General features: G+C 35.2%; 2 protein-coding genes across 5 annotated transcripts in view; one reads left to right on the top strand and one right to left on the bottom strand.

Annotated features, from left to right (window-relative positions):
* Positions 1 to 11,419, top strand: part of CNIH1 (cornichon family member 1) — a 16,384-nt gene extending 4,965 nt beyond the window's left edge. For both annotated transcript variants that reach the window (XM_081289370.1, XM_081289371.1), the window contains exons 3-5: positions 3,810 to 3,922; positions 5,217 to 5,360; positions 7,434 to 11,419. In XM_081289370.1, the coding sequence (XP_081145496.1) occupies positions 3,810 to 3,922; positions 5,217 to 5,360; positions 7,434 to 7,461 (285 nt within the window). In that variant the 3' untranslated portion in view covers positions 7,462 to 11,419. The remainder of the gene's footprint in view (positions 1 to 3,809; positions 3,923 to 5,216; positions 5,361 to 7,433) is intronic.
* On the bottom strand, positions 10,965 to 26,868 carry CDKN3 (cyclin dependent kinase inhibitor 3). Of its 3 annotated transcripts, none has more exons than XM_081289368.1 (8): positions 26,712 to 26,868; positions 24,384 to 24,466; positions 22,063 to 22,118; positions 21,503 to 21,547; positions 18,992 to 19,214; positions 16,163 to 16,194; positions 15,191 to 15,291; positions 10,965 to 13,286 (listed from the first exon to the last, which is right to left on the bottom strand). In XM_081289368.1, the coding sequence occupies exons 1-8, from the start codon at positions 26,718 to 26,720 to the stop codon at positions 13,200 to 13,202; spliced, it is 636 nt and encodes a 211-aa protein (XP_081145494.1). In that variant the 5' UTR covers positions 26,721 to 26,868; the 3' UTR covers positions 10,965 to 13,199. The 3 variants fall into 3 exon arrangements, with proteins under 3 accessions (XP_081145494.1, XP_081145493.1, XP_081145495.1); XM_081289367.1 differs by having other exon boundaries at positions 15,191 to 15,294; positions 26,712 to 26,860; XM_081289369.1 differs by lacking the exon at positions 21,503 to 21,547 and having other exon boundaries at positions 15,191 to 15,294; positions 26,712 to 26,862.

Genomic DNA, 26,868 nt, shown 5'->3' with positions numbered 1-26,868 from the left:
TCGGCCAAAGACAGTTGAAAAGGTCAAAAAGATTAAAAGAGTCAAAATTGCACTAAAGGTGTGTACTGCTTTTTAGTTTAATGTTTTAATGCTGCATTCATTTCATGGGGAGGGTTAGGGCATTTGTATTTGTACTGTTCTGTTCAGTGTGCTCGTTCATATGCCTGTTGAGGTTTATTATTTCATGAAACTTTGTGTTTTATGCAAATGTTTGCTTGCTGGCCCAGTCAAGTAGGGAAAGCTGTTAAATGCTTATGCATTTTTTTTTTTTTTTTTTTGTTATGGCCATAGGCACATCTATATTAAATTATTTGGTGCTGTATTTGGAAGTTGACTTAATAGATTGTGAGTTTATTCCTGGTTTGTGACTTATGAAGTAGTATGCAAATGTAGTATAGATTCACCGGCCATATCTAGTTTTATCTGTGATTATGTATGTTTTTGAATAAACTAGTTTGGTCTTTCAACTGATGTTTTTTAGAGACTTTTAGGTAGATAGCTCTGTTCTGGAATCTTGTAATGCTGTCCTTTGGACTCTATAGATGTCTGAATTTTGAAGATAACAATTCATATACTGAATGTTTACATAGTTATTTCTAGTGTATTCTATCTACTCTAAATTTCTTATCCTAAATTCTGAGCTATGGATTTAGTAATATTGTGGCTGTTATTGTTAGGGGCTTTATATACATATATTTTGCTTCATTTAGGAGGAGTTGTCTTTAATTTCTAGGTTTGATTTTTGCTTGATTGGTCAGAAACTGAAAAGTTTTTAGTGGGTATATCTTCAAGTAATAGAAAACAGTAATTCATCTTTAAAAATTTCTTACTGAAGGTTAGAATTTGTGTAGACTGTAGTTGTGTCGAACTCTAATGCTCTAGCATAGTAGAGGGTCTTATTTGGAAAAGCACCTATAAACTCAGTTGGCTACTTTCTTATAAATGTGAATGATGGAATAGATTTCTACTTTGTTCTTAGGGCCCTGTTATAGTAGGTACAGTTTTGATGTAGGAACAGTTAAAAGTTTTAACTTACTAGCTGCTTCTCTGCTCTTAGGAAGCAAAACATGAGATGATGACTCTCCTGATTGGAAAGTACTGTGTATTGTAAAATATTTTTACCTTAGTAATTGAAACTAATTGCTACCAAGAAATTAAGAAACTGAAATTTCTCCTTTTGCTTAATAGCATTGTATGACCTTTGACTTTGCATTACTTGAAATAACCAAATGATGATGAGCATATTAAATAGCTGAAATCAGTTCAGCTGAAATCAGCCTGCTGGGTGCCAGGCTCTGTGCTCATATGCATGTTCTCTGGATTTCTTTTCTCATTCAGTTTTCATGACAATCTTAATAAGTAGGTGTATTGTTATTTTCATGATTAGGACCCTTAACTGAGGTGTTTTGTGAGATTGAAGCATGTTGCTGAAGGTTACACAGCTAAGGTAAACACCAGAATTTGAATCCAGACAGCCTGACTTTTTGAAGCTGAAGTTCTTGTGTTTTCCTAATTTACTGTAACTTTAAGAGGGACTAATTTCATTTTACTATATAATGTGTGATTTCTGGCTTTTCTTAATGGAACGAAATTCTCACTGAGAAAAGACATGTGCTTGGGGACATCATGATCCTTCAGGAGGTCTGAAGGTCGGTATAATAGCAGCACAAGTTGCATTTTGGATAGGGTGCCGATAATTGGCTGAACAGCAGTGCATCTGACAGTTTTCCCTATTTAATTTGTTTTGACAGTTCTGCCAAAGTATGGGGGAAGACAAATATTATTTTTTAAAATGTGAACTTTATAACAGGAGAATATTATGTTTTTGCATGTTTTAAGTTCTGTCATTTCAGCCATATTTGCATGAGGTATTTTTTATCTGGATACTAGTTTTTGTGTACATTTTGGTTCCTAAGTAGAAAAATGTTTGTGGTACTTGTGGTGAAATTTTATCATTGAAGAAGGACTGGTTTTTTTGAGAAATGTGTAATATGTTTCTGAACTCTTTTTGAGGAATAGGGAGGGAGTGAAATTTGTTTCCTGTTTCATGTTTGACTGGTAGAGTCACAATTACCTTTTTAATACTCTTTTTAAAATTGGTTAAGTGCAATGGGAGTCATCCTGATTTCAAAATCATTCTCTCTCCATACCTCAGTCTTCAAGTGTAGGGCAAAATCTTACAAGATAATTTGTATTGTTAGGTATTAGTTGATCTTAGAGGACTGAAATAGACTTTGTTATATTTTATCCTGTAATTTAAATTAGTATTATAAAATCAACTTTAATGGTGCTCCTAATATGTATTTTTATTGGTATGTTCTAGCTGTAGTTATTTAATTTCAAAGATGTCCTGTGGACACTTGTTTAGAGAACTTTGATCTTAAATAGATGCTGGCTTAAAGGTTCTTTTATTTATGAGTTTATATGCAGAATTTACCTTTGTTATTTATTCTGTTACTTAAGTTTGAAGAAAACTTCTGGTTAGTGGCATAGATTAGTTGATTTTTAACAAGATTTCATTTAAGATAGTATTCATTAAAAAGTGCATTCTAGGACTATAGGTGGCAGAGCACTTTCCCAGCATGCACAGGCACTGTTTCATTTCCAGCACCATCAAAAAAAAAAAAAAAAAAAAAAATAGTTCTCTCTAACTTTCAACTGGAAAATTTGGGAGTGAGTGTTAGAAAATGGACTTCATTGTGTGGTGTAATTATATTATTTCTATAGCCACAGTTTCCCTTCAGGAAAGATCTGATTATGTGAAAAATTCATATGATTTTAACTTGGTATGAAATGAACATTTGTGAAACTGGCTTTATAGCTGTGATTTTTGGAAGATTTTTTTGGCTGAAACTTGCAGTGAAAGGTTTTGGTCTTTTTATTTAACAAAATCATTAGTCTGAAATCTTTGGGATGAGAAAGATGATTTAAAATAAAGCAGTAAGTCTTGGTCATTTATAAAAAGCATTTTGCTTGAATTAATTTTTCTCACTCAATACTACTTACTTTCAAAAGATTTATGCTCTTTTTGAGTTCTGAATTTCTCCTTGTCTTCTGCCATGTAGCATTTTCCTGGCAAGCAGGAGTAAAGGAACTGAAAGGCAATGTAAGGATGAGAATTCAGGAACCTGGAAAATTCTAATTTTATGTTTAAAAATTCAGTCTTTTCCCTCCTACATTGCAGAAAGCACATCATTTGCATTTGTGCATATTAGTGTTCCTCCCCCCCTGTGCTGAGATTATTGGCTGGTTGGCTTTCCATTAAAAAATTACTTTTGTGGTAATGTGATGTGATTTGCTAGACATTGTATTTGTAGCATTCCTGGTTTTTGTTAAAGGCTGAAAAACACTAATGTATAAACTTCTAAAGGGGAGGGTTTTTTTTTTTTTGTGGATTTTTAAAAAATCATGTTGCATGTGATCAGATAACTCATTTTTGTATTTTTATCATTTTTTAAGTTGTGGAAATAAAAAGTATTCCAACTGACTAGCAAGTAACTGAACAACCCTGATGGTTACTTTGTATAATTTAATGTGCTGCTGTAAGAATTTGGGTTTTAAATTTTAAGTCATATCTTACTCTTTTTAGTACAAACTATATATCCTCTGGTCAGTTTGCTTGTAATTCTGCTTTTGACAAAAAGCCAAATGTGGAGATAAAGCTCAGTAGCATCTTTCATTTCTGATTCTAAGGAAACAGTGCTTTTTTTTAAAATTATTATTGGAAATTTGGTTTCCTCCTGGTTTTCAGATTAGCAGTTGATCTACTGCCAAAGCATTTTCATAACGGATTTGTATTTTTCTTCCAGCTTGTACTTCCAGAGTACCTCATCCATGCTTTCTTCTGTGTCATGTTTCTTTGTGCAGCAGAGTGGCTTACACTGGGTCTCAATATGCCCCTCTTGGCATATCATATTTGGAGGTAATATTTAGATATACTTTTAATGTTTTTCCTAATTAAAATTTAATTATACTGTGGTATTCTATTCACCTAAATGACATTTGAAAATTAGCACTTATTTTTAAAAATATCAAATGGATTAACAAATAACTTTAATACTTCTTACGAGCTTACGTCATTACCTTTTAAAGGATTTTTTAAATAGGTGAGGTATGATTTGTATAGTAATGTGCACAAGCCCAAAGTGTACAACTTAATGAATTTTTATGTATTCATACATCTGTGAAACACTACACAGATCAAGACATACAGCAGTTTCAGCCTCCAGAAGACTCCCTTGTGCCAGGTAGTAACTCCCACACCTGCCAAGACCATTGACTTCTGTCTACTTAGATTAGTTGTGCCTGTCTTTAAACTTCATATAAATAAAAATATATGGTGCATTTCTTCTTTTGTCACATTTACTTTGACTTTACAACCATTTATGTACTTATAGAAGATAACCATATTTTATAACTTCAAATGCTTATATCTACCCTGTATGGAATTATTATTATTATTATTATTATTATTATTATTATTATTATTGGTACTGGGGATTGAACTCAGGGCCACTCAACCACTGAGCCATATCCCCAGCCCCGTTTTGTATTTTATTTAGAGACAGAGTTTCACTGAGTTACTTAGCCCCTCGCCATTGCTGAGGCTGGCTTTGAACTCTTGATCCTCCTCTCTCAGCCTCCTGAGGCGCTGGGATTACAGGCATGTGCCACTTTTCCCAGCTGGAATTATTGTTTTTTGCTTTAAATAGACAAGCCAAAATCTCTTTGCCTTTGATTTTAGGAAGTATACACTAAAAGAAATATTTAGGAGCAAGGTGGTATAATGTGTGTACCTGATTCTGAAGTGGTTCAAAGAAAAAGGTACTCATGGTTAGAAGTAAAATGAGAGAGAGAAGGATAATGCAGGTGAGGTAAATGGGAATGTTTGGGTGAAGGATTCTTATACACTTTTGTCTAAAATTATACCAAGATATAAAAGTTAGAAGGACCTGGTTTCTTTTTTACACTTCTATTTTTCTTGAATTTCTGAAAATACAGATACTAGATGATTTGTTTAGCTATCCTGTTCGGCTTATTAGGGGCTCTAGTTTTAAAATTAAGATGATAAAGGAAAGAATTGCTCCTATAAGTAAGTTTGCTTCCCTATCTGACCTTCTCTCATTGTAACAAAATGTTTGAGCAGAGAAATCCTCCTTCCTGTCCTGAAGGTTTGCTTCCCTTTCTGAGTGGCTAATGGACTGTGTTTATTCCAGGTACATGAGTAGACCAGTGATGAGTGGACCGGGACTCTATGACCCTACAACCATCATGAATGCAGATATTTTAGCATACTGTCAGAAAGAAGGATGGTGCAAGTTAGCTTTTTACCTTCTAGCATTTTTTTACTACCTGTATGGGTAAGTATAAATATGAAAATGAAAATGATTTTACTATGCCGCCTAAGAAATTTGTAGATATTATATGGGTTTTACTTGAAGAATAACTCAGTGTCTTGGATAGTGATAACTGCTAATAACACAGTGAACACCAGCAAATTTCCACACATTCAAAGAGAAATACACAGGTACATGTTAAAGCAGCAAATTGGCATGCAGAGATACTGCTTCCTAAATTTGCAGACACATTTAACTGGTAAACAACAGTCCTTGTTCTCCATGGCAAAGTGATTGTATTGAGAAGATAAGACTGTGCAAATTTGCAAAATAAGTATTTCTCCCTGGTTTCAGTATCTCTCCAGGTATAGTGTTTAATTTTTTTGCCTTACCATTCTTTATAAATAGTATGTTCTATTCTTTATTTTCTGGTTTGCTTGATCTGAATGGGACCAGCAAAATAAAAGTAGTTCTACACTACAGTTGCAGTAACAACTTTTTCTACTTTATACAGTGATGGACTTATCTCCTTGTTCCTCTAGGTTGGGAATTCTTACCTTTGGTACTATTGATATTCTGTACTGGATCATTCTTTACTGTGGGAGGCTTCCCTGTAGGTCATAGGATGTTCAGCAGCACCCCTGACCTTTACCTGCTAGAGGCCACTGATACTTATTCCCCCAGTTGTGAAAACCAAAAATGTCTTTGGACATTGCCAAATGCCCCACGGTGCAAAAGTGTGTTGGTTGAGAACTATTGTTCGAGGGGTACTGTAAGTACAGTCAAATGACTGCTTGTTAATACTAGAAAAGGACACTGCTAAGTGTGGAATTAGAATTTTTCTTTAAGCTATATAAATAAACCGGAGAGGGCTTTTCCACTGGTTTTCAAAGTATTTTTTAAAAATATCAATGTAAGGTGAAATTGTTGAAATAATTCAGTTTCTATTCCTTTTCCTTTTTGTGAAGTATTATCCTATAGGTTTTTTCATGTTTTTCTTTACATCATTTAATGTTTAATCATGGGAAAGCATGAATGAAGTATTAGATTGAAATTTACAATAAAGTTGTTTCAGAGGTTATGATGGAGAAAATGAATATCCTTAGTACATCTGTAGATGTTGCCTATATGTGAAACAAAGATAGTGAAAGGTTAACAGTGAAATTTCATGTGGTCTAATTTCCTGTTAATTTTCACTTTGTAAGTTTCTGTAACAATGTCTGGAACACTGCTGGCATGTATTAGGTATTTAAAATGTATTTGTTAAAAGAAAGAAAAAATGAATTACTGAATAATAAAGTTGGAGATGTGCAGTTGTGAGAAAATGTTCACCAGGATGTGGTAGCACTAGAACATCTGTTCTCTTTTAAAACTCATTTACCAAGTTTTCTCAATTCCTTGCTTTATATTTCCATTTAGAGATACGAATGTGCTTTCTAAACTGTGCGTCTCTGCCTTTCCCACATAACTCTTTATGTAGAATTGCTCTTGGACCTTGTAGGCCTAAATCAAATGCTTATTACTGCCTTTATTTTGTTGGTTTGTACTCTTTTAAAACCCTGTTTCTCCTGCTTAGACCCTTTCCCATTAGAGAAAGGCTATCAGCAATAGGCTTTAATGGGAATATTCCTCAATTGACCATTCCCTTCTGAAAATAGGAATAATAACAGTACCTGCCTCCTAGGACTGCTTGGAGGATTAAGTGAGATAATGCATATGAGGGACCTAATGAGCCCAGCATAAAGTGAGCTCTCCAGAGATGCTCATTCCTATTATTAGACTCAACTCCAGAGAGTGCGTTTTAGATTGCTTCTCTAAGCTTGGATCCCTATTAAGCTTTCAGCTGTGCTGTTCTGCATGCTAAAATTGGAAAGGAAATAGGGGACAACTATAGCACATGCACTGAGCCAAGTCGTGTTAGGCAAAAGTCCATAAATGTAAATTAAAATCACACTGAACTTGTCATTAGTCTTTTCATTTTCTCTGATGGAATGGTACCACATATTAGTTTGCTGTATAAGGCATGCTTAACTTTTTTGTGCACTAAATTTTTATAATTAGGAATGTTTGAATTAATAGCTTCTTTCTTCTTTTCAGCATGATCTATGTTTTGGTGAGCTCTTAGAACAACACACAGAAGAATTGGTGCAGTTAAGTGCATGCAACAGCCACCAAATGAGGGGATTCTATCCAGCAAGATCCTGTTTCCAAGAGTAGCCTATGGAATCTGATCAGTTACTTTAAAAAATGACTCCTTATTTTTTAAATGTTTCCACATTTTTTGCTTGTGGAAAGACTGTTTTCATATGTTATACTTGGATAAAGAATTTAAATGGAATTATGTATAAATTAATATAAAATGATTACCTTTGGTGTTGACAGGTTTGAACTTGCACTCCTTAAGGAACAGCCATAATCCTCAAATGATTGCATTAATTACTGACTGTCCTTAGTCCATTGGAAACTTGTTTATAGGAACTTGTAGGGCCCATTTTGGTTTTATTGAAATGCCATTTAATTATAAATTAGCTGTAGCTATCAGGTGCTTCTGATGAATTGAAAATATGTATCTGACTTGTGGGAAACTTTATAGGTTTCCTCATTTATCATGTAGATGATTATATATGGATACATTTACAAAAATAAGAAGAGTGGGAATTTTTCCCTTCAACTTGAATATTATCCCTGTATATTGCATGAATGAAAGATTTCCCATATTTCCATCAGAGTAATATACTTGCTTTAATTCTTAAGCATAAGTGAACGTGATATAAAAATATATACTGAATTACTTGTGAAGAATGCATTTAAAGCTATTTTAAATGTGTTTTTATTTGTAAGACATTACTTATTAAGAAATTGGTTATATTATGCTTACAGTTTTAATCTGGTGGTAAAGGTATTCTTAAGAATTTGCAAGTACTTTAGATTTTCAAAACTGAATGAGAGAGAGAATTGTATAACCATCCTGCTGTTCCTTTAGTGCAATACAATAAAACTCTGAAATTGACTCATTTTCAGTGCATTGTTTTAAAGATTAAAAATAGCTATTCCTCCTCACATTTGCTTGATCCATATTAGAGACATATGAATATCATTGAAAAAAATAGAGTATTATTACATTGTGGTTTTTAAAAAAATTCCCAGATCTTTAAATGGCCAAGCACGTTATCTCTGTTGTCATTTGAGAAGATTCCTAACTATTGATGGTGCAGCATTATCCTTTCTCTTGCCAATTAAAAAAGAAAAATTATTGTGGCACTTAAAATATTTTAAATTTTTTCTTTTTGAAATGGCTCATTTTAAGGTAAAATGACACATAAATTTGAGTTTTTGCTGCTTTTCATGAAGAAAGTAAATTATGGCTAGTATGCTTTTGTAAGCATTCTTCTGATTTATTTGGAATGAGAAAGTTAAAGAAATGGGAAATAATGTAAGTGGTTCAGAAGTTTCTTGAGCATAGCATCAAAGGAAGATAACCAATATGTGGAAATTCCCAGAATGACCAAGGAAGTTGATGGATATTGTGGAAGTCTGATTCTAAGAACTTCTTGTATTAGTTGCTATTTTATTCTCTACAAATGAAAAAATGCTTGGAAATAATCCTTCACTTTTGTGAGAGTAACTTAACATTTTGGGATTGGGTAATTTGGGTGAGTACATTGAAGAAGAAAATGTAGAACCAGAAGGGTGAGAAGAGTCAAACCATTTCATAACAAGGAAAGCTTTAATGGCCTTTAAATTTATAGTCTGGAGAACCACTAAAGGGAACTGACTTTTTCAGTTTGTGCAGTAAATTATTTACTGAGCACTTACTAGGCGCTGAAGATTCATGCAGTCATTTAGTTTCTAATCCATTTAATTGTACCAGCATCCACTCCCCATTCCCCAATAAGTACTTTTGATTATGGAAGATCTGGCCAAGTCTACAATACAGATAGATTTCCTGGGACTGTAATTTTAGTATTCCTGTCAAAGTATTTTCATGAACCCCTGCTCTCTTAGCAAATACTACTTTGTTTTATAAGTTTTAGCAAAATCCTTATAATAGTATCTATAATCTTCTCTGGGATTAATGAAAAGCTTCTTGGTTGGAAGCCATGTTTTCATGCTGTCAAAAATTCAATGTCCTCATCTGAATCCTCAGGAGATCTCCACAGTGAGGTTCATCCATTTCACTGGTAGATTGTTAGTGCTTACGCAATAAGTGATTAGATGATTGAGTACCTGGATGCTCTAATAATATCTGCCCACTTTTGCCTTTTTTTGTGAAAGCAGAAACAATACTATACCTGACAATATTCTATTGGCTCATTTCCTTGCTCTGAATTGGATTTGTTCTCTTCTTTGTTTGGGATGGCCCTAGTCTTACTTCTATTATTCCTGTAGGTTCAGCTGAAGCATAGTTAGCCTAGATTTATAATCTTTCCAGTTTATATCAAATGCCTACTCTTTTCCTTATTACAATTACTTTTGATATTGTATGCTTCATTTTATCTTTATGAACTCTGTAGCTCTCAGATGTTTTCCCTATTTGCACCTACATTTATAGCTATGACCAACACTTCTTTGTTGCTATGGATACTACAGAGTCTCTGGAATTCAAAGTCTTATTAATGTAGTCTGTTTAGCAGTTTTTCTATTGAGTAATACTATATCATGATAATAGGTCACTTTAGTACTGAGTAGACGTAGGGGTAGAAACTATTGAATACCTGTATCTAAATGTTATTAATGACATTTGATGGTTTTCACAATGTTTAATTGATCCCCTTCACTCCTCATTGTAGGGTAAAGGAGAGTTTCACTCCAGGCTATAGACAAATTGCTAATAAGAAGTTTGAGTTATTTTTAATGGGAAGGGAAAGTAATCGGAAATGAACAGATAAATCTCTTTCGAGTATTAGTAAAACATTTGTGATAATGATCTCTTCTCAGGCAACAAAGTACAGGGCAGTTTGCTGCATGATTCTCTTTGTAAGTCTGTTCAGTATTTTTCAACTTGAGGACCATTCATGCTAAGAGCTTACAGAGCTCTCCTCTGCTCCCTATATCAACATACTTTGAAGGTATGTCTCATATTTGCATAGAAAGGAAATAAAACTATGTGGCAAAATACTTTTCTTTATATAACACTTCTCTATATATTTATGAATACTGTTCATAGAATATTATTGTCATGGAGCAACTAGTGACATCTGTGTATCTTTTCTACCCTGCATGGGTGAGCTTTCATTTTAGGTGTGAAAATATCACAGCACTATGATATATTAAGCCCATTCAAATAATGATTTATATTAAAAAACAATTTCCCTCATTTTAGAGAGGAAAGAAAAATACTGGTACCTTGTCAAGAATTGTTCATAAAAGTACTCATGTTCATCCTTTCTGAAAACTATTAGTCTCAAATAATTTTAAGTTCTTTGCTCAAACCCATCATTGATCTTTAGTCAGACCAGTGGCTAGAAAGTCTCTGGTACTAGTTGTATAACTTAAGAGGAGATGGTTCTGAACTAATACCCCAGAGTGATGCCATGAGAAAAAGCGTGGCTCTATTTCTGGATATATTGACTATATTTCTTAGAACAATTTTACTTTGATTAAGATTCAGAAAGATAAATGTCTAAAAAAGAAGTAGATAACATTTTGTTTTGGAAAATAGTATTAACCACGTACGAATACCAGTCAGCAGTGTTGGAGTAAGGCTTTTGTTCTGCATTAATGTTCTTAGTGCACATTGTACAAATATAGAAGACATCTTGACCTGTAAAGGAATGAATTGCATCTCTCATATGTTAATTATATTTTATAATGCTTTTTCTAAATATTACAGTTTCTTTGGATTATGTTTATGTATTCTGGAGAAGAAAAGTTTCTTAAATAGATTGATAATTAGATAGACCCTAAAACTACCAAGAGAAACATAAAATGTGGTTAGCTCTGTATGCTCACGATTTGTTAAAATCTTAAGCTTGGTGGTGCTGTATCACTGTCCAAAGAAAATGCTCTTAAGTAGCCCTACTTTACTCCTTAGAGCTGGTTATTTTGCTTTTGTACATTTAATAAAAACAGTCTCAAATATTTCTTTGTGTAATTCATGGGTAATGGTTGAGTCTGTGTGTTAATATCATCAAATACAGCTAGTTTGGGTTCACCTTTCCCACCCCATTGTTTTGAGGGCTGTCACACAGTTCGGGCAGAGAAAAAAACTTTTCCTAGAATATTGGAATCACATGTTAGTAAACTTAACTGGACAATTTTATTTCAGAATAGTGTCATGCCTTGTTTCCTTGCTGTGGAATAATTGATGTTTTCTTATATACTTGGCATTAAAACAATTTAGTCAAGCATTTTGAATACAGAAGGTTTAATATGCAGTTATGGAAATTAAGATGCATGCACTTTGAAAATTCAATTGATTATTAAAAGATTTGATTAATCCATGCCAATATTTTCCCTAGTATTCATGAATAAGCTCTGTATTTATATGAGGAGATTGGTAATGTTAGATTTGTAAATGTCAGTTTTAGTCTAAAGTTTTACAGGTATTGTGATTTTAAATTGTACTTGGTTGTAATACAGAAATAATGAAGGCCAATCTGTTGTTGCAACCTATACTCCTAAGCAAACAAACAAGTAAATAAACAAAAACTGTGTTAGCTATAACTTTTGGCATTTATGATCCGATAAGAAATCTAAGTTAAAGATTAAATACTGGTGGAATATCTGGAACACCCATCTTGCTTAGTATTCTTAATAAAATATTAAGTTCTAGCAGCAGCGCATATATAAAAGTATTAAAATATTGATTTTGTATTATAGAACATACTGGTGCTCTTGTCTGAAGTTCACAAACAGCGCTGGTAATTGTGGAGTTTTTCTTAATGAAATTCAAGTATTTCATCAGCAAGAAGAGTGTGAGACAAAGGAAAACTTTGGGGCACCTTATGATTATTTAAATTTTGATGTGATGAAACTGTCTTCTGTAGAACTGCCTATGAGTTTGCAGTCTGTTGGTAATAGCCAATGACCATTGATTCACTTTTGTGATCTCCAGTAGCCAAAAAAGACATGGACCTATGTGTGGGTGTGGTACTGAAACCATCAATATCTGTGGAAAGAGGTGGCTTTGACCCAAATGATTCTTGTTTATGGCCCAAATGATTGTACCGGGTAGCTCATTTAAAGACAAAATATTTCAGTAGTATGCGGTGAGGTGAAGGAATGGGAGAATGAGAGATTATTAATCTGTAGCCAAATACTTTGTGAAAGTGAAAGGAGGACTAAAATTCATTCTGTGTAGTTTTTAGGGTGGAAAAATGAATGCTGTAAAAATGGAGCAACTGTCTGAACCAATGAATTCCTTATCTCTGAAAAAATCCCAACAGATGTTGGATAAATACCTGTTTTGATTGATCCAGTGCTGGGAGATCTCTTAAAATGCTAGAAATCTATGAAGTAGAAAAACTAATGGAAGAATTTCAGGAGGAATAGAGAGTGAAAGTTCAGCGTGGGTACTCATACAAAAACTTCATACTTCCAATGCCATATGCCAACTCATAGTAACCGGTAGAAAAATGAGACAGACATGTAAATAATACAAATTTGCATGTATTTTTTTTTCTCAGCATAGGTAAAATATACCAGAGCAGCCAGTATATTTCTAAAAGGAAAACTACCAAATTTCCTGTCTGTGTGTTATGAGTGAAAGAGAGAATTTTGTCAATAAAGTTTTAGGGATATCTGCATATATACATTTACATTGAAGTGCATAACACTAGTAGTTTGGTTTCAACACAAATGATGCTAGAGAACTCAAATTTCAGACATGGTCACATATACATATATGCTATTTGAAACTCTTTATCTTGACACAGATCTTGATAGTGAATCTCTTGATGATAGATATGCAGCTAGTTTATCCCGGAAGTCATGAAGATAATTATATTGCTGCAAAAAGTAAAGATATACTGAAATACATTGTAGAAAACTAGTTACCAAAGTATACACAATACTAGCAGGAATGAGGAATGAATCAAAAAAAACAACTGCTAAGAGCAATTCTACATCTTTTTGGCTAAGAAAACATTTGTAACTTGGGGAAGTTTATCTCAAAATCTGAAAGCATGAAATTTGGATGAATGTTTTATAAGTTTATAGAATCCTTTCTCTCTATATTGGCAAACTAAGTAAGATTAAAAACAGTAAATATTTGCTAATGCTTTTTCCCTGTGAAATAAGGAAGGAGAAGGCTCTTTCTATAGCAATTAATAATGGCATATTCAGGGATGGGGTTATGGCTCAGAGGTAGAGTGCTTGCCTACTACACATGAGGCACTGGATTCCATCCTCAACATCACATTAAAATAAAGATATTGTAACCACCTATAACTAAAAAATAAAAAATAATAATGGCATATTCAAGAAAATCTTGAGTTATTGAAGCCTCTGTCTCTTGCTTTTTGTGATGATATATTCTACCTGAAACAATTCTTAGAGAATATTTTTTTTAAAACCAAACATCACTAATCATACAGATAAGCAAAATAAAAGATTTTTAAAATTTATTTGAAGTTTAAATAGTTTCCCAAAGGGTATTTTCACTCTGCCAAGCTGCCAATCATTTCATATTGTTCTGTGTGTGTGTGTGTGTGTGTGTGTGTGTGTGTGTGTGTGTGTGTGTGTACTGGGAATTGAGGGGTGCACTACCACTGAGCTACATCTCCAGTCCTTTCTGTTTTTTTAATTTTGAGGCAGTGTCTCACAAAGTTGCCTAGGCTGTTATCCTCCTGCTTCAGTCTCCCAAGTTGATGTTATCATTTCTGAGACACTGAAACCATGTGCCGCCAACTTACATTGGCACAAAGATGGTTAAAACTAGTTTGCCACAGAATGCCCAGGTGATGAATTGACAGCTCATAATAGTGTGGGCTTCATTCTTTCCAGTATTAAATATGGAAGATAGGCATATTCATTCATATATCAGCCCATATATTTTGTTTCAAAGAGAGTTGAACTTCCTGAATTTGAAACATTTGATTTTAAAATAAGGGGAATTCTCTTTTCAGAATGTATACAGTGAAGCAGACCTTGTACAGATTGTTTTGTGAATGACCTTATTTAATCCTTGAAAATCAAATTGCTTGGTGAATTTATCAATAATTACAGCAATTCACCATATATGATACTAGGTTATACCCATCCCAGCCCTGGGAAGATGGACTTTCAAGCCCAGGGAGCTGCTTTAATGGCCAGGATTCTTTCGCACACCCCCCTTCTAGTCCTAGAGCTCAGACAGGGTACTTGGAAAAAGAAGGCAAAATTAGCATCATAGTTCTACAAATAAAGTGAAATCACAGACTCTTTTTGATATCATGATTAATATATAATATCCTTAGCATTGCTATTGCAATGTTTTTGAAGTATTAAGGGCAGGGTAAATGTGGAAGAGGTCCACGGCTAAAGACAATTAGTACTGATTTACATTTTTTATACTATTAATCTTTGTTCAATGTTTTGATAATATAATAGGATCTTTAGTTCTTAACCAAATTTATAGTAACTATCTCATTATTCCAAGTGAGATAATCCATTCCTAGAACTGAATGGGGGGAAAAAAACTGCAATGGTAGATCTTGAAAGAGTAAAGTAGAAAGTTTTAAAATCTCATTATTTTTTTAAATACTGAGCTTTTGTAGATATCTTGGTTATATTTAAATATAAATTTAAAAAATAAGTGTTTGACCAATAGCATGCTTTGGATTTTCATCTGGTGCCCTCTAGTTGTATATTATACTGTCCTTATAACAGACTGCCCCTAACTGCAACCAAACAGGAAGAGTCAAGTGTCTCACCTTTATGGTCTGTATTGCCCCAGATCCTCTTACATCTCTCAGGCTGTCTATGGCTTGCTGAGGTGACACAGTGTCAGATAGGTATAGAAGGAGACAAGCAGCTACTAAGAGAACATGCCAGAAAAATAATATATTATTAAAAAACTAGAGATAGGGTAAAACATTTGATATCTAACTAGATTTATGTTGGTATATGTGGGGAGCCACAATGAATGACCTCATTCTTCCAGTCCTTATGTCTCAGATTCTGAATGCAACCACTGCATTCGTTCTGGTTAGGGTGGATTCTAGCTAGGATAGTAAGATGGTCTTCTTTGTGGGATGTGCCCCGGGGGGTTGGGTTACATTCACCTTTCCCTCTTAGCCCTGCCCCTCCTGGCCTTTTTTTGGATAGAACTTTCTAAAGAACAAGAGTCCCCCCAGTGAAAGCTCACTTTTGAAGGTGATCTCTGTCTCCCTCCTTCCCCCTCCTTCCCTTCCCTACCCCTCCCCCCCTTCTTTCTCTTGCTCTCCCTCTTGGGGAGCCTGAGAAAGTGGAGAAACCATCCTGAAGCTTGTGTAAAGGTAATTTGTGTCTGTATTTGGTGTCCTTGCAAATTTGCACTAGCAATCTTAGGTTCAGCTGCACGCAGGTTGGGGGTAGTAAGTATAAAAGACTCAATTTAGTGAACAATTCAATAAATTTTAGTCTATTTACATGTGGCAACCATCATTACAGTCAATCTTGGGACATTTTTGTAACTTTAGACAGAAGTTGTGTGCCTTTTCACTATCACACCTTTCTATTACCCCATTAATCTCTGTTTTAAGCAACCAGTGATCTGTTTCTACAGATATGCTTATTTTGGACATTTCACATAAATGGTCATATGATATGTAGTCTTTTATGACTTCTTTTGCTTGTAATATGGATCAAACAGAAGTCTACCGACTTTGAGGTTAAAAATATTATCGTGAAAATGTGTTTCTTACCAAGACAAGATCTCCCAAGTCCTCCATAACAGCTGAAAGGGAAATACAGTTTTGAAGTTTATACATTGTCACTGCATCCAACGTTTTGACTAAAAGCTTGCTTTTCCTGCCTACTATCTAACTCCAATGCCTAGCACAGCACTTTGCACAGACATTAATATTGTTTAACAAATCAAAAGTTGAGTGTGCTTATTTATTTGTGGAGAAGTATTCTGAATACCTCCAAGGGTCAGGATAGACAGGCCCCTTAATATTGACCCCTTTAAACCCCAAGATCCACATCTGAGAAATGGAGTGTGTTACTATATTGGTAGAAATTGATCTATTTTTACTAACTGCTACTTTGATTATTCTCTTTTAGACAAAACCTGAGTGGTTACAGGACAAATGCTATCTGCACAGAAATAATTTATCTAGTGTCTTTAGAAAAGAAAAACATGACCTGAAGTCAGAGACACACAAGGAGAATCCTGTGGTGACAGAAGCTGAGACTTGAGTGATAATTACTAGCCAAGGAACACTGAGGAATGACAGCCACCACCAGAAGCCAGGAAGAGGCAAGAAAGTCTTCTACCCAGTCTCAGAGAGTGTGGCTCTGTTGACACCTTGGTTTTGGACTTCTAGTCTCCAGAACTGGGAGAAAATAAATTTCTGTATTATAAGCCATCCAATCCTTGGTACTTTGTTACAAATAGCCCAAGGGAACAATGTAAACGGTAGCAATAGTGTTCACCAAGTTCATAAAGGACTAAAAATGTTTAAGCAGAACAAGCCAGAGAGCACTGGCAGAGAATGGGACCATGAAAAAAATTTAGCAGACCCTCTTACTGTCTAGTAATATGAGCATTCAAAATAACAGAATGATAGAACATTATCTTTGTCCAAACAAACTTGTCATTGTAGGACCTTTGAAAGTTCTAGAATAAGGCAAAATTCTAGCCATCAGATGCAGTATTTTATGGGAGCCTGAAACATTCAATATATGCAAGCTCACCCATCCCCCTGTCCATCTCATCTGTATTCTGTTCAAACATTAGGGCATTTAGTTTGCTGAAACCTGCTATGGTAAAAATTGTTAAGCTTCAAAAAACCCAACTAGTTGGTCTTCAAATAGTTTGGTCTTCAGAAACTTTTCAGTAGAAGTTTCTTTTAAAAAATGTTTTTGGCGGTGCGTGGTGGTGCATGCCTGTAATCCCAGCAGCTCGGGAGGCTGAGGCAGGAGGATCACAAGTTCAAAGCTAGTCTCAGTAACTTAATGAGAGCCTGTCTCAAATAACAACAAGAGTTAGGGATGTGGCTCAATGTTTACATCCCCAGTACAAAATAAAATAACATATTATTTAATTATATATATTATATTATTTAATTATATATATTATATTATTTACTATATATTAAAATATCTATATATCATAGCTATTAAAAAAGGTCTCAGAATAAGTTTTTTAAAAAATGGGTCTAAAAATTGGAAACATATTTTTCACTAGCTATATTTAATTAATTACTATTTTGCCTATAGTTAACAGAAAATTAAGCAGAGATAATTGAGTCTATTCTGAAAATTTGCTTTTATAATTAGAACTAGATGAGAGACTATGCTTAAGAAAGTTTGGAAACCATAGAATGTAGGATGGCTTCTAGTTCTTTATTGCCTATCTGCAAGCTTTAGTTCTCTTTATATCAGACTTTAGATTGGCCACAAAAAGGTATTATGTCACCAAAGACTCTGTACTGGTGGGTTTGCCTTTGAAACTGGTGCAATTGGATGAGGTTAAAGGAGAGAAGTTCTCTGGATTTTTCCTTTCACAGGGGCCCTGAACCTATGCAGCTGTTGGTAGTCTGTACACCTTGAGCTCAAAGCAATGACTTGAAGTACCTTAAGAGTTTTTGAGGTAATCACACTTTAATGCTCTAATTTGTTCAGTAAAAATGAGGTGGCTTATTAAGTTACAAGAATGAGCAACAAACAAAGTGAAGGACTAGCTTTAGCTCTCCTTTGCTCTGTGTCTCACTTCTGGAAAGTCATCTGTGGTTTATCATCCACAGTACCATTTCTACAACCTACTATCCATTGCCACTCTGTTGTACCCTTAAAGCTACTTCTTTCTTTTCTTTTCTTTGGTACTGGGGATTGAATCCAGGGGGGCTTACTCACTGAGCCACATCCCCATTCCTTTTTTCATATTTTATTTAGGGACAGGGTTTTGCTGAGTTGCTTAGGACCTTCTAAGTTGCTGAGGCTAGCTTTGAATTCGTGATCCTTCTGCCCAGCCTCTCCATTTTTAACCCATTTCGCTCCCTTTCCTTAACCCATTTTATTTTGTTTTAAACATTTATAAAGCAGCTTGTATTTTTTTATAGCCACTGACACAGTCCCATTTCACTCTGGTAACAAATGCATATCAAACAATTTTCAAGTCATATTCTTTAAGTTGCTCATTGCTTAGGGATGACTTATTTGCTTTAAATTTTGATTTTTTTTTTTTTTTTGCTATTGAAAATAACTAAGCAACTAACTGATAGCCTAAATGACAAGTGAATAGTATATAACAATAATGCTCCACTTTTAATAAGGGCAGGGGTTAGGGAGCCTGTGACCTTATTCTAAAAATTTCCAATTAAATTTATTTATTGTCCTTACTCTTGAAAAGCAGTAACAATAAATATCTGAGTTCTTACTTTGTACCAGGCATTGTGGTAGCACTTTCAATGCATTATGTCCTTTGAATCCTTACAATAAAAATATGAGGTAGGCAATAACTGAACAGTTTAAGAAACCATTTTGACTGGGACATTTCTCATGTAATGTATGCAGAAAGGAGAACATACTGTATTAAGGTTTTTCGGTTATTCTTGAGACACATTGCAAGCTCCTCCATTATATCACAGCAGCTGGCTATGTCAGGAGTCCCTCCATCTGGGATTGGATGGTGATGAGTTGTAATTCCATACTGCTGGTAGAGGTCCAAGAGGTTTGGGACTCTATATTTTGACAGTTCCCCTCTGGTGCAGAAAACAAATATGTCTTGTATACCATAGCTCTTTAGTTCTTCTGCCAACAGACCAAGATACACACAGACACACGCATATGAAACATTACAAATTTAAATATGGTCAAGAGGGAGAATATGGAGTTAAATTTCTTAAGCCAAACTAGTAATGAGTGATAATTTATAAATTTGAAATGTTGAATAATTAAATCTAATCATATAAGTCAAAATACTATGTACTGAATTCCAAGATGAGACAATCATATTGTGTATTGCTTTTCTTGCAAAAAAAGTTTATAATACTGCTTTAATATGAATCTGAAAATATCTAATACTATAAACTCTTGAGAAGGAATGGATAGCACATTTTTTTTCCTCCCCACATCAACCATACTTGCTACTTAATCACTCTGCTGTTTATTTTATCACAAACATTGTATATAAAACCTCTAGCCAGAGTTCTTGTATTACCCCTCATATCTGCTCTGTACCACACCATTGTGTATTTATTTTATGGACCAGATCTCTAGAAAATAAAGCATTAACTGTATTTAAAATTACATTTAGTTATTTTCACTATAAGAATCAAGAAATATTACTTTACGAATTCTATGCATGGGAACTTCTTTAGGGCAATTCACTCCAGAGCATTTGGTTCAGAATAAATAATCTTGGCTAATTTAAACTTGCCCCTGCCCCCAAATCCAAGGACATTTAGCCATTGAGGTACAAAGTACCTTTTCTCTTGACCCTCTAGATCTGCAGTTGAAAGGCGGCTAGTCCAAACTGAGATGTACTATAAAAGACATACCTAATTTCAAAGACTAAGCACACAAAAATAACTATCTCATTAATTATTTGCTTTATACTTAAAAGCTGGTGAAATGATAATTTAGGATATACTAAACTAAATAAAAGGTATTGTTAAAATTATTTTTACTTGTTTTTACTTTTTTAATGTGGCAACTAGAAAATGTAGTTATAGATATGGCTTCCTTATATTTTATTAGACAGTGCTGCTCCTGATAAAACTATTATATTTTTGAACTGGTAAACAAGTATTTATTAATATATCTAAGCATTTTTAAATGGGTAAGTAATTCTGTTTGCTTTTTGTACACATCAGAAAATTTCTACAGACTGTCCTAGAAAGGACTCTGAGGAGATGCCATGGTAACTAATTCAAGGAGAGTCCAGCCTGTTTTTCTGTGATGCTGACAGCTGAACCCATGGCTATATCCACAAACCACCAAAGCGGGGAAAAATTGAAAACCCTTTTACGAAAGATACTAAATTAATAGGGCATTCCAAAATGTATAAGTTTGGTCTTGAACCAATGATTTAAATTATATTTTGCTTATAACTTAAATGTTCTCTAAAACAGAAATTTCCTATTACAGTAGGTTTGTCTAAAGCAGAAAATCTTTATAAATAACTGCAAGGGTCAACTCATCTATTAGCCTCATTAAGTCTTTTTGGGAGGTAAGGAACAAATTAAAGTACATTAGCAAACTGATATTCTAGAACAACCAGAAAAAGATTAAAATTTTTTTTTTTTTTTTTAGTTGTAGATGAACACAATACCTTTATGTGGTGCTGAGGTTTGAACCCAGTGCCTCATATGTGCTAGGCAAGTACTCTACCACCGAGAATAAGATTTTAAGGTTTAAAAAAGCTATACTGGTCAGGGTCAAGCAATACATACATTCTTTATTTTTTGGAGTATAAAGATGTTGGTGGAACTAATAGGATTGAGATATTCCAGGCCAATCAGAATAAGATATTTTGAAAAGATTCATATTTATAAGTATTGTTCTATATGAAAATTCCAAATGTGGATAGATTAGGTTTTGAAAATTATTATTAGACTTGAAGTTATAGTGTTTTGAATGTCCTTGGGCATGGAAAACCAGTTCCCACTCTGATTTCACCCTAGATGCTAGCTCTACATTTCCTATCCAGGATGGATGGTTTCATTGCTGCCTCTGGGTTCCCAGCTTGGGATTAATTCCTACTACCGCAGTCAAGTCTGCAAGGAAAAGAATGATCAAAGATCTAGATAGTATAAAATGTCAGTTTCCTATTTATATAATTTCATCCTCTATCATATGTACTAACCTCAAATACAGTTTTTATGTATAATATACAGCAGTTGGTGAAAAGTCATGTTGAGATAAATGATGAGTTCTCTGGGTCTTTCACAAATACATTTTCACACATTAGAATAAGTTTATTTTGAAAATTGAAGTATCAAACATTGATTGAGAAGAGACTATAGTTTGTTCCTTCTGATAAGGAGACTTTCAATGTTTTTTAAACTATTAGTATGGTTGTCTCATATTACACCTACCTGTATCTTTTTGAATATTTCTTCTAACATCTTTAAATTTACAACCTATAAGTAGTAATAATGCAAGTAAAAAAAAGTCAGTTTTTGGTAATATATAACAAGCACATTTAAACACATATATAGCTACTTTTAGAAAATCATTCCATGTGACCATTTACTTTCAATTTAATTTTGAATGTGAATTTTAATTTCTTAGATTCTTCGGAACATAATTACAAGAATTCATAGATTCTAGTTGAAGAAACTCCTAAGCCAGAACTCTTTATTCTGTGTTTCTGTGATGAGTGGCTGGCTGTGGTCCTCAGCCTCATTTGTACCCCAGGGATTAAGTTTTATTAAGATAGGTAAATCAGAAATATAAAGCTCTGAAGGCAGCTCTGGAAGGGTTGAAGAATGGATCTGTGTACCTTTATCTATAACCAACCATAAAGGCTTCCAAAGTGAGTTACCCAGTCTAGATCTATGAGATTCTTTCATTGCTCAGTATACAGAATAATGTGTTAACAGTCAAAAAGATCTCCAAAATATATGAATAGGAAGCCAACTGTAGTATAACCTACCTGGCAGAGCACATAAACCAAGAAACTGAGAACAATTCACTTGTGACAGAGGTAGCCTGAAAAGAAAAATTTAACAAGTTCATTTTTTAAAAAAGTTACAAATGGCTAAGGTGCTGTGGTGCATGCCTGTGATCTCTGCTACTTGGCGGGGAGGCTCAGGCAAAGATGATTGCAAGTTTGAGGCTATCCCAAGGAACTTAGCAAAACCCTCTCTTAAAATATAAAAAGGGCTGGGGATATAGCTCTGTGGTATAGCACTTACCTAGCATGCACAAGGCCCTCAGTTCAATCCCCAGGACCCAACCACCATTTCCCACAAGCTATAACTGGAAACTCAACCAACATGAATGCTTGTCACCAAATAAGGGTGTTTTAAAACTTTACAGAAGTCACAAAGCAAAAATTAATAGTTAATATCCATAGGTGGATCACAAAAAAGCTTAGAAAGACTGAAAGATTTAAAATGAGAAGTTTAAAAACTTAGCATTTGCTTTCTTAGAATTTAAGTCTTAAATGGTATGTTAGTTTAAATTTACCTTAAAGATAATCCCAGGTAGTATACAGGGTACTTAAGTTATTTTATGGGATGTTACTTGAGATATTTTGTATTTCAGATTTAATATCCCTTATCTAAATCGTTTGTTACCAGATGTATTTCAGATTTTGGAGTTTTTTAATTGTGTTAATTTGCATAGAATTTGTTGGTTGAGCATTCCTAATCTGAATATCTGACATCTGAAATATTCCAAAATTCAAAACCTTTTGAGTATCATGTTGGCACTCAAAAGGTTTTGGATTTTAGAGCACTTCAGACTTCAGATTAGGGGTGCTTGATCTGTTGTAACTTTAGATAAATGAACTGAAGTATGACCATCTGACAATTCCATCTTTAGCATTCATTTTACATTACTATTTTAAGATTTTTTTGGTAGAACTACTTTAACAGATATGATTTCATATAATGACAACCATGGCTACCCATTCCTGTTGTAATGGATTTTGATTAAAATAAAATATTATCTGTTCCCAGTTTGTAGTACTCAGGGACAGAGGTTCATCCTGTTTTCAAGTCAGGAGATCAAGTTAGAGGAAAACAGGAGGCATGATATAAATACTGTATGACATTAAAAAGGGCTGAAAAGGGGAATGAAAGGTAATGCTACTTGATGGCAGGACAAAAGAACATCAGAGACAACACCATTTAGTACTCCTTTCCTACTGTAGAGATGGTGCTTTCCTGAGGAGAGACAATTACATTCACAGGGATGAGAGGAAGCATTTTTTGGTTGTAGAGAATCTGGTAAATCATAAATCACTTGCTAACACTTGGAAGTTGATTTTTTTATAGAAATTCTTTTTGGTTATTATAAATATTTGGATTTTATCTTAAACAGAGTTTACTGACAGATGCATTACTATGACAAATGGTTGAAATATTATCTAAGATTTTGACTTAATAATAAATGATTATCTTGCTGGGTGTGGTGGTGCACCACTCTACTCCCAGCTGCTCAGAAGGCTGAGCAGGAGGATTGCAAATTCAAAGCTAGCCTCAACAACTTAGCGAGGTCCTAAGCAACTCAGTGACACTCTCTCTCTAAATAAAATACAATAGGGCTGGGGATGTGGCTCAGTGGTCGAGTGCCTGTGACTTCAATCCCCGGTACCCACCTTCCCCCCTTCCCCAAAATTATCTCATCCTACATTTGGTATACTATTCTTTGGCCTTAAAAGAATAAGTATAAGAGGTTGTGAGGGGCAAGGGGGAGGGAAAAAATAAGGGGAGAGAATCGAACAACAGCAGGGGAGGTAGAGAGGGAAGATGGGAGGGGAGGGGAGGGGAGGGGGGATAGTAGGGGATAGGAATGGTAGCAGAATACAACAGTCACTAATATGCCATTATGTAAAAATGTGAGTGTGTAACCGATGTGATTCTACAATTTGTATTTGGGGTAAAAATGGGAGTTCAAAACCCAATCGAGTCAAATGTATGAAAGATGATATATCATGAGCTCTGTAATGTTTTGAACAATCAATAAAAAAAAAAAAGACTTGAAAGAAAATAGACTAAAAAAAAAAAAGAATAAGTAGATTTTGGTGAGAGATCATTTAAAAAAATCCTACCTCTACTCCTTATTTACTTGCTTCTATTAAGATTTTCTCAATTGTAAATAAAGAGAACAAAAGGGCCTTATAAATTGCAGAGTTCGAAGATCCCTCAAAGATTAGAATTACATAACCAGAAGATAATCACTGAATGTTTTCAACATGTGAATTATGTTCTACAAAGAGTACAACACTGATTAGAAATGCTAACATACCATGATATCTGAATTGGAGTCTGTTCATCTTCAATAGGCTCTTCATCTGAGGAGTCAAACTCACTTGCTTGTATTGAAATAGGCTTCAAAAGAAATGTTATGTTAGAAATTATAAAAAAAAAAATTATAGCTGTAGCATAGTTGACTCTGGCCTAAACACTCACCAAATTCATATTTTCTATTTATTTTGTCACCAATCTGGACTATCAGACATCAGCAATATCAATAATAAATGATTACTATTTTACCATCCTATTAATAATCTTAGCACTGCATAGTGGAAAGATCGTTGTACACAAGACTCTTCAGTTTATCCTGGATGTGTCTTCCTTAAATATGAAGTGAAGAGATTTGTTTACTCATTCACAAGCATTTCTTGGACACCTTCAGTGGCCAAAACTCTCGAGATAGGAAGATCCATAAAGTAAATAGCTTGCCTTCAGTGTAGTTGTAGGACAGATGTGTATAGATTACAAAAGAAAGACTTTACTTTGAGACAGGGTCTCACTAAGTTGTTTAGGGCCTGCCTAAAGTGCTGAGGCTGGTTTTCAATTTTTGACCCTGCTTCAGCCTCCTGAGTCACTGAGATTACAGGCGTGTGCCACACCCAGCAAGAGGAGAACGATTTTAGTGCTAAAATGGAAGAAGAAACCACATGCCAGAGCGGAAAAGGGAGTGACTGACAACTTAGGGAACTAGAGAAGTCTTTACAGAGATGCTTACTTTGAATTTTGAAGGAAGAACAAGAGGTTTCTAGGCAGATACCGAGGAAGTTTAGGAAATTAAGACAAAAAGAGAAAGGGTTTGTGTATTCAGAAACTGTGATGTTGAAATAGAGATGAAACAGAGGAGATGAAGCTAGCGAAGTAGTTTCTTAAAAAATGACTCCTATATAGGGGGCAGCTTGGTGGTGGATGGATGGAGTACAGACAAACTAGCCTGCCCCCAAATTTACGAATCACTAGACTAGAATTGTTGAGATGGCTCCAGTGTGCTGATCTAAGCAGGTGGAACTCAATCCTGAAGGCAGAATTTTTTACATGGAAGCTTTGATACTTTGTACGAATTTACAAGACCAATTTAAAAAATACCCTTTTCCTGCTCCCTAATTGGAACAAGCTGAGAAATAAGACATTGGATTGGTACATGGAAATCAAAATGTTATTGTCAAGCAAAAGATGTAGCTTAAAGCTATGGTTGAGTGAGCTTGCCACATCTCCACCCCATAATTAGACTAATCTTCCTAGTTACAGGCACTGATGGACAACCCAGGGCTCCTGTGGGACAAAGAGTAGGCCAGAAAGCATTTTCTGGAGGCAGGCACATAGATCTAGAGAGAGAAGTGAAGAAAAGGTTGAGCTACTAGTGTTCAGTTCCTCCCAAATTCAAAGATCAGATAACTTACTCTTCCCTTCTGGGGACAAATGGAGAAAGAGGCCAGGAGTTAAGGACAGCTGATGTCTCCCCACATGGAAACAGGGATTAGCAAGTGTAAACACCTAATGCCCTGTCTTAGCTCTTAAGTTATGTTCTATGATGATCCTGTTTGTTACTATAAGATCACATGACAGCGTGATTTAAGATCTGAGTTGCTTTGGATCTATCTATAGTGTAATCAACTCAACCTCAAAGAAGGCCCTTCAATAGGATATCAACCAAGGTGGGACTCCAGATCCTTGCCAACATCTGTTTTTCCTTTACTTTAAAGCAATTTTGATTAATAAAATTTTAAATTTGTGTGGGCCATTAGCTCTACTTCTCCTAATCAGGCTGGACATTTCTGCTTCCCTGGCCCCAGTGATTCTGAATCTCAGGGAAAGGAATGCAATGCCAAATGTTCCTGGGGGATGGCGGCAGTTGTGATGTCGCCCCCAAGCCGGGGCAACACATTCGCATTCATGATTTTTCCTAGGGGTTTCATGGCAGCCCCCAGACACCCTTCGGGGGTGGGATATCACGCTTATTAATACGATGAAACACTTAAAACTCTTTATGCCTCATTTTTCTCCATAATCCTGGGCTTGCCCTTCTTTTGCAAGGCTGTCGAGAGGTTTATAAGAAACCTACAGGTGACAGACCACAGCAGGCACACAGTGAGTGTCTGACTTCCCCTCGTCCACCTCGAACCCAGGTCTGTGGGATCTGACTCCTTCACAGCGGTCACTGTTGCCGGTGCGGGGAAGCGACACCTCCCCGACCCACAGGACGGTTAATGCGCGAGTCGCGCCGCGACCAATCCCGGGCTGTACGCCCAGTCTCAGAAAGGCCTAGAGAACTGCTCCGGTCCCTGCAGCTTCGCTCCTCCAAGACCCATCCTACCCGACTCACCGGCTTCATCGCTGGCCGCCGCACGCCTTGACCAGTGCCACCTCCCGGTTCAGCACCCGCGTCTCAGTCGCTTCCCCGCGCGGACCCCGCCTCTCCCTTCAACTCATTGGTATGTCTTCTGGGAGGTGGGGCGCGGCGTCTTCTAGGAACCAATCAA

This window comes from Spermophilus citellus (assembly GCF_964194105.1).
Source record: "Spermophilus citellus genome assembly, chromosome: 4".
NCBI lineage: Eukaryota > Metazoa > Chordata > Mammalia > Rodentia > Sciuridae > Spermophilus > Spermophilus citellus.
The sequence above is the reverse complement of the archived record's forward strand: the minus strand, read 5'-3'. Positions and strand labels throughout refer to the sequence as shown.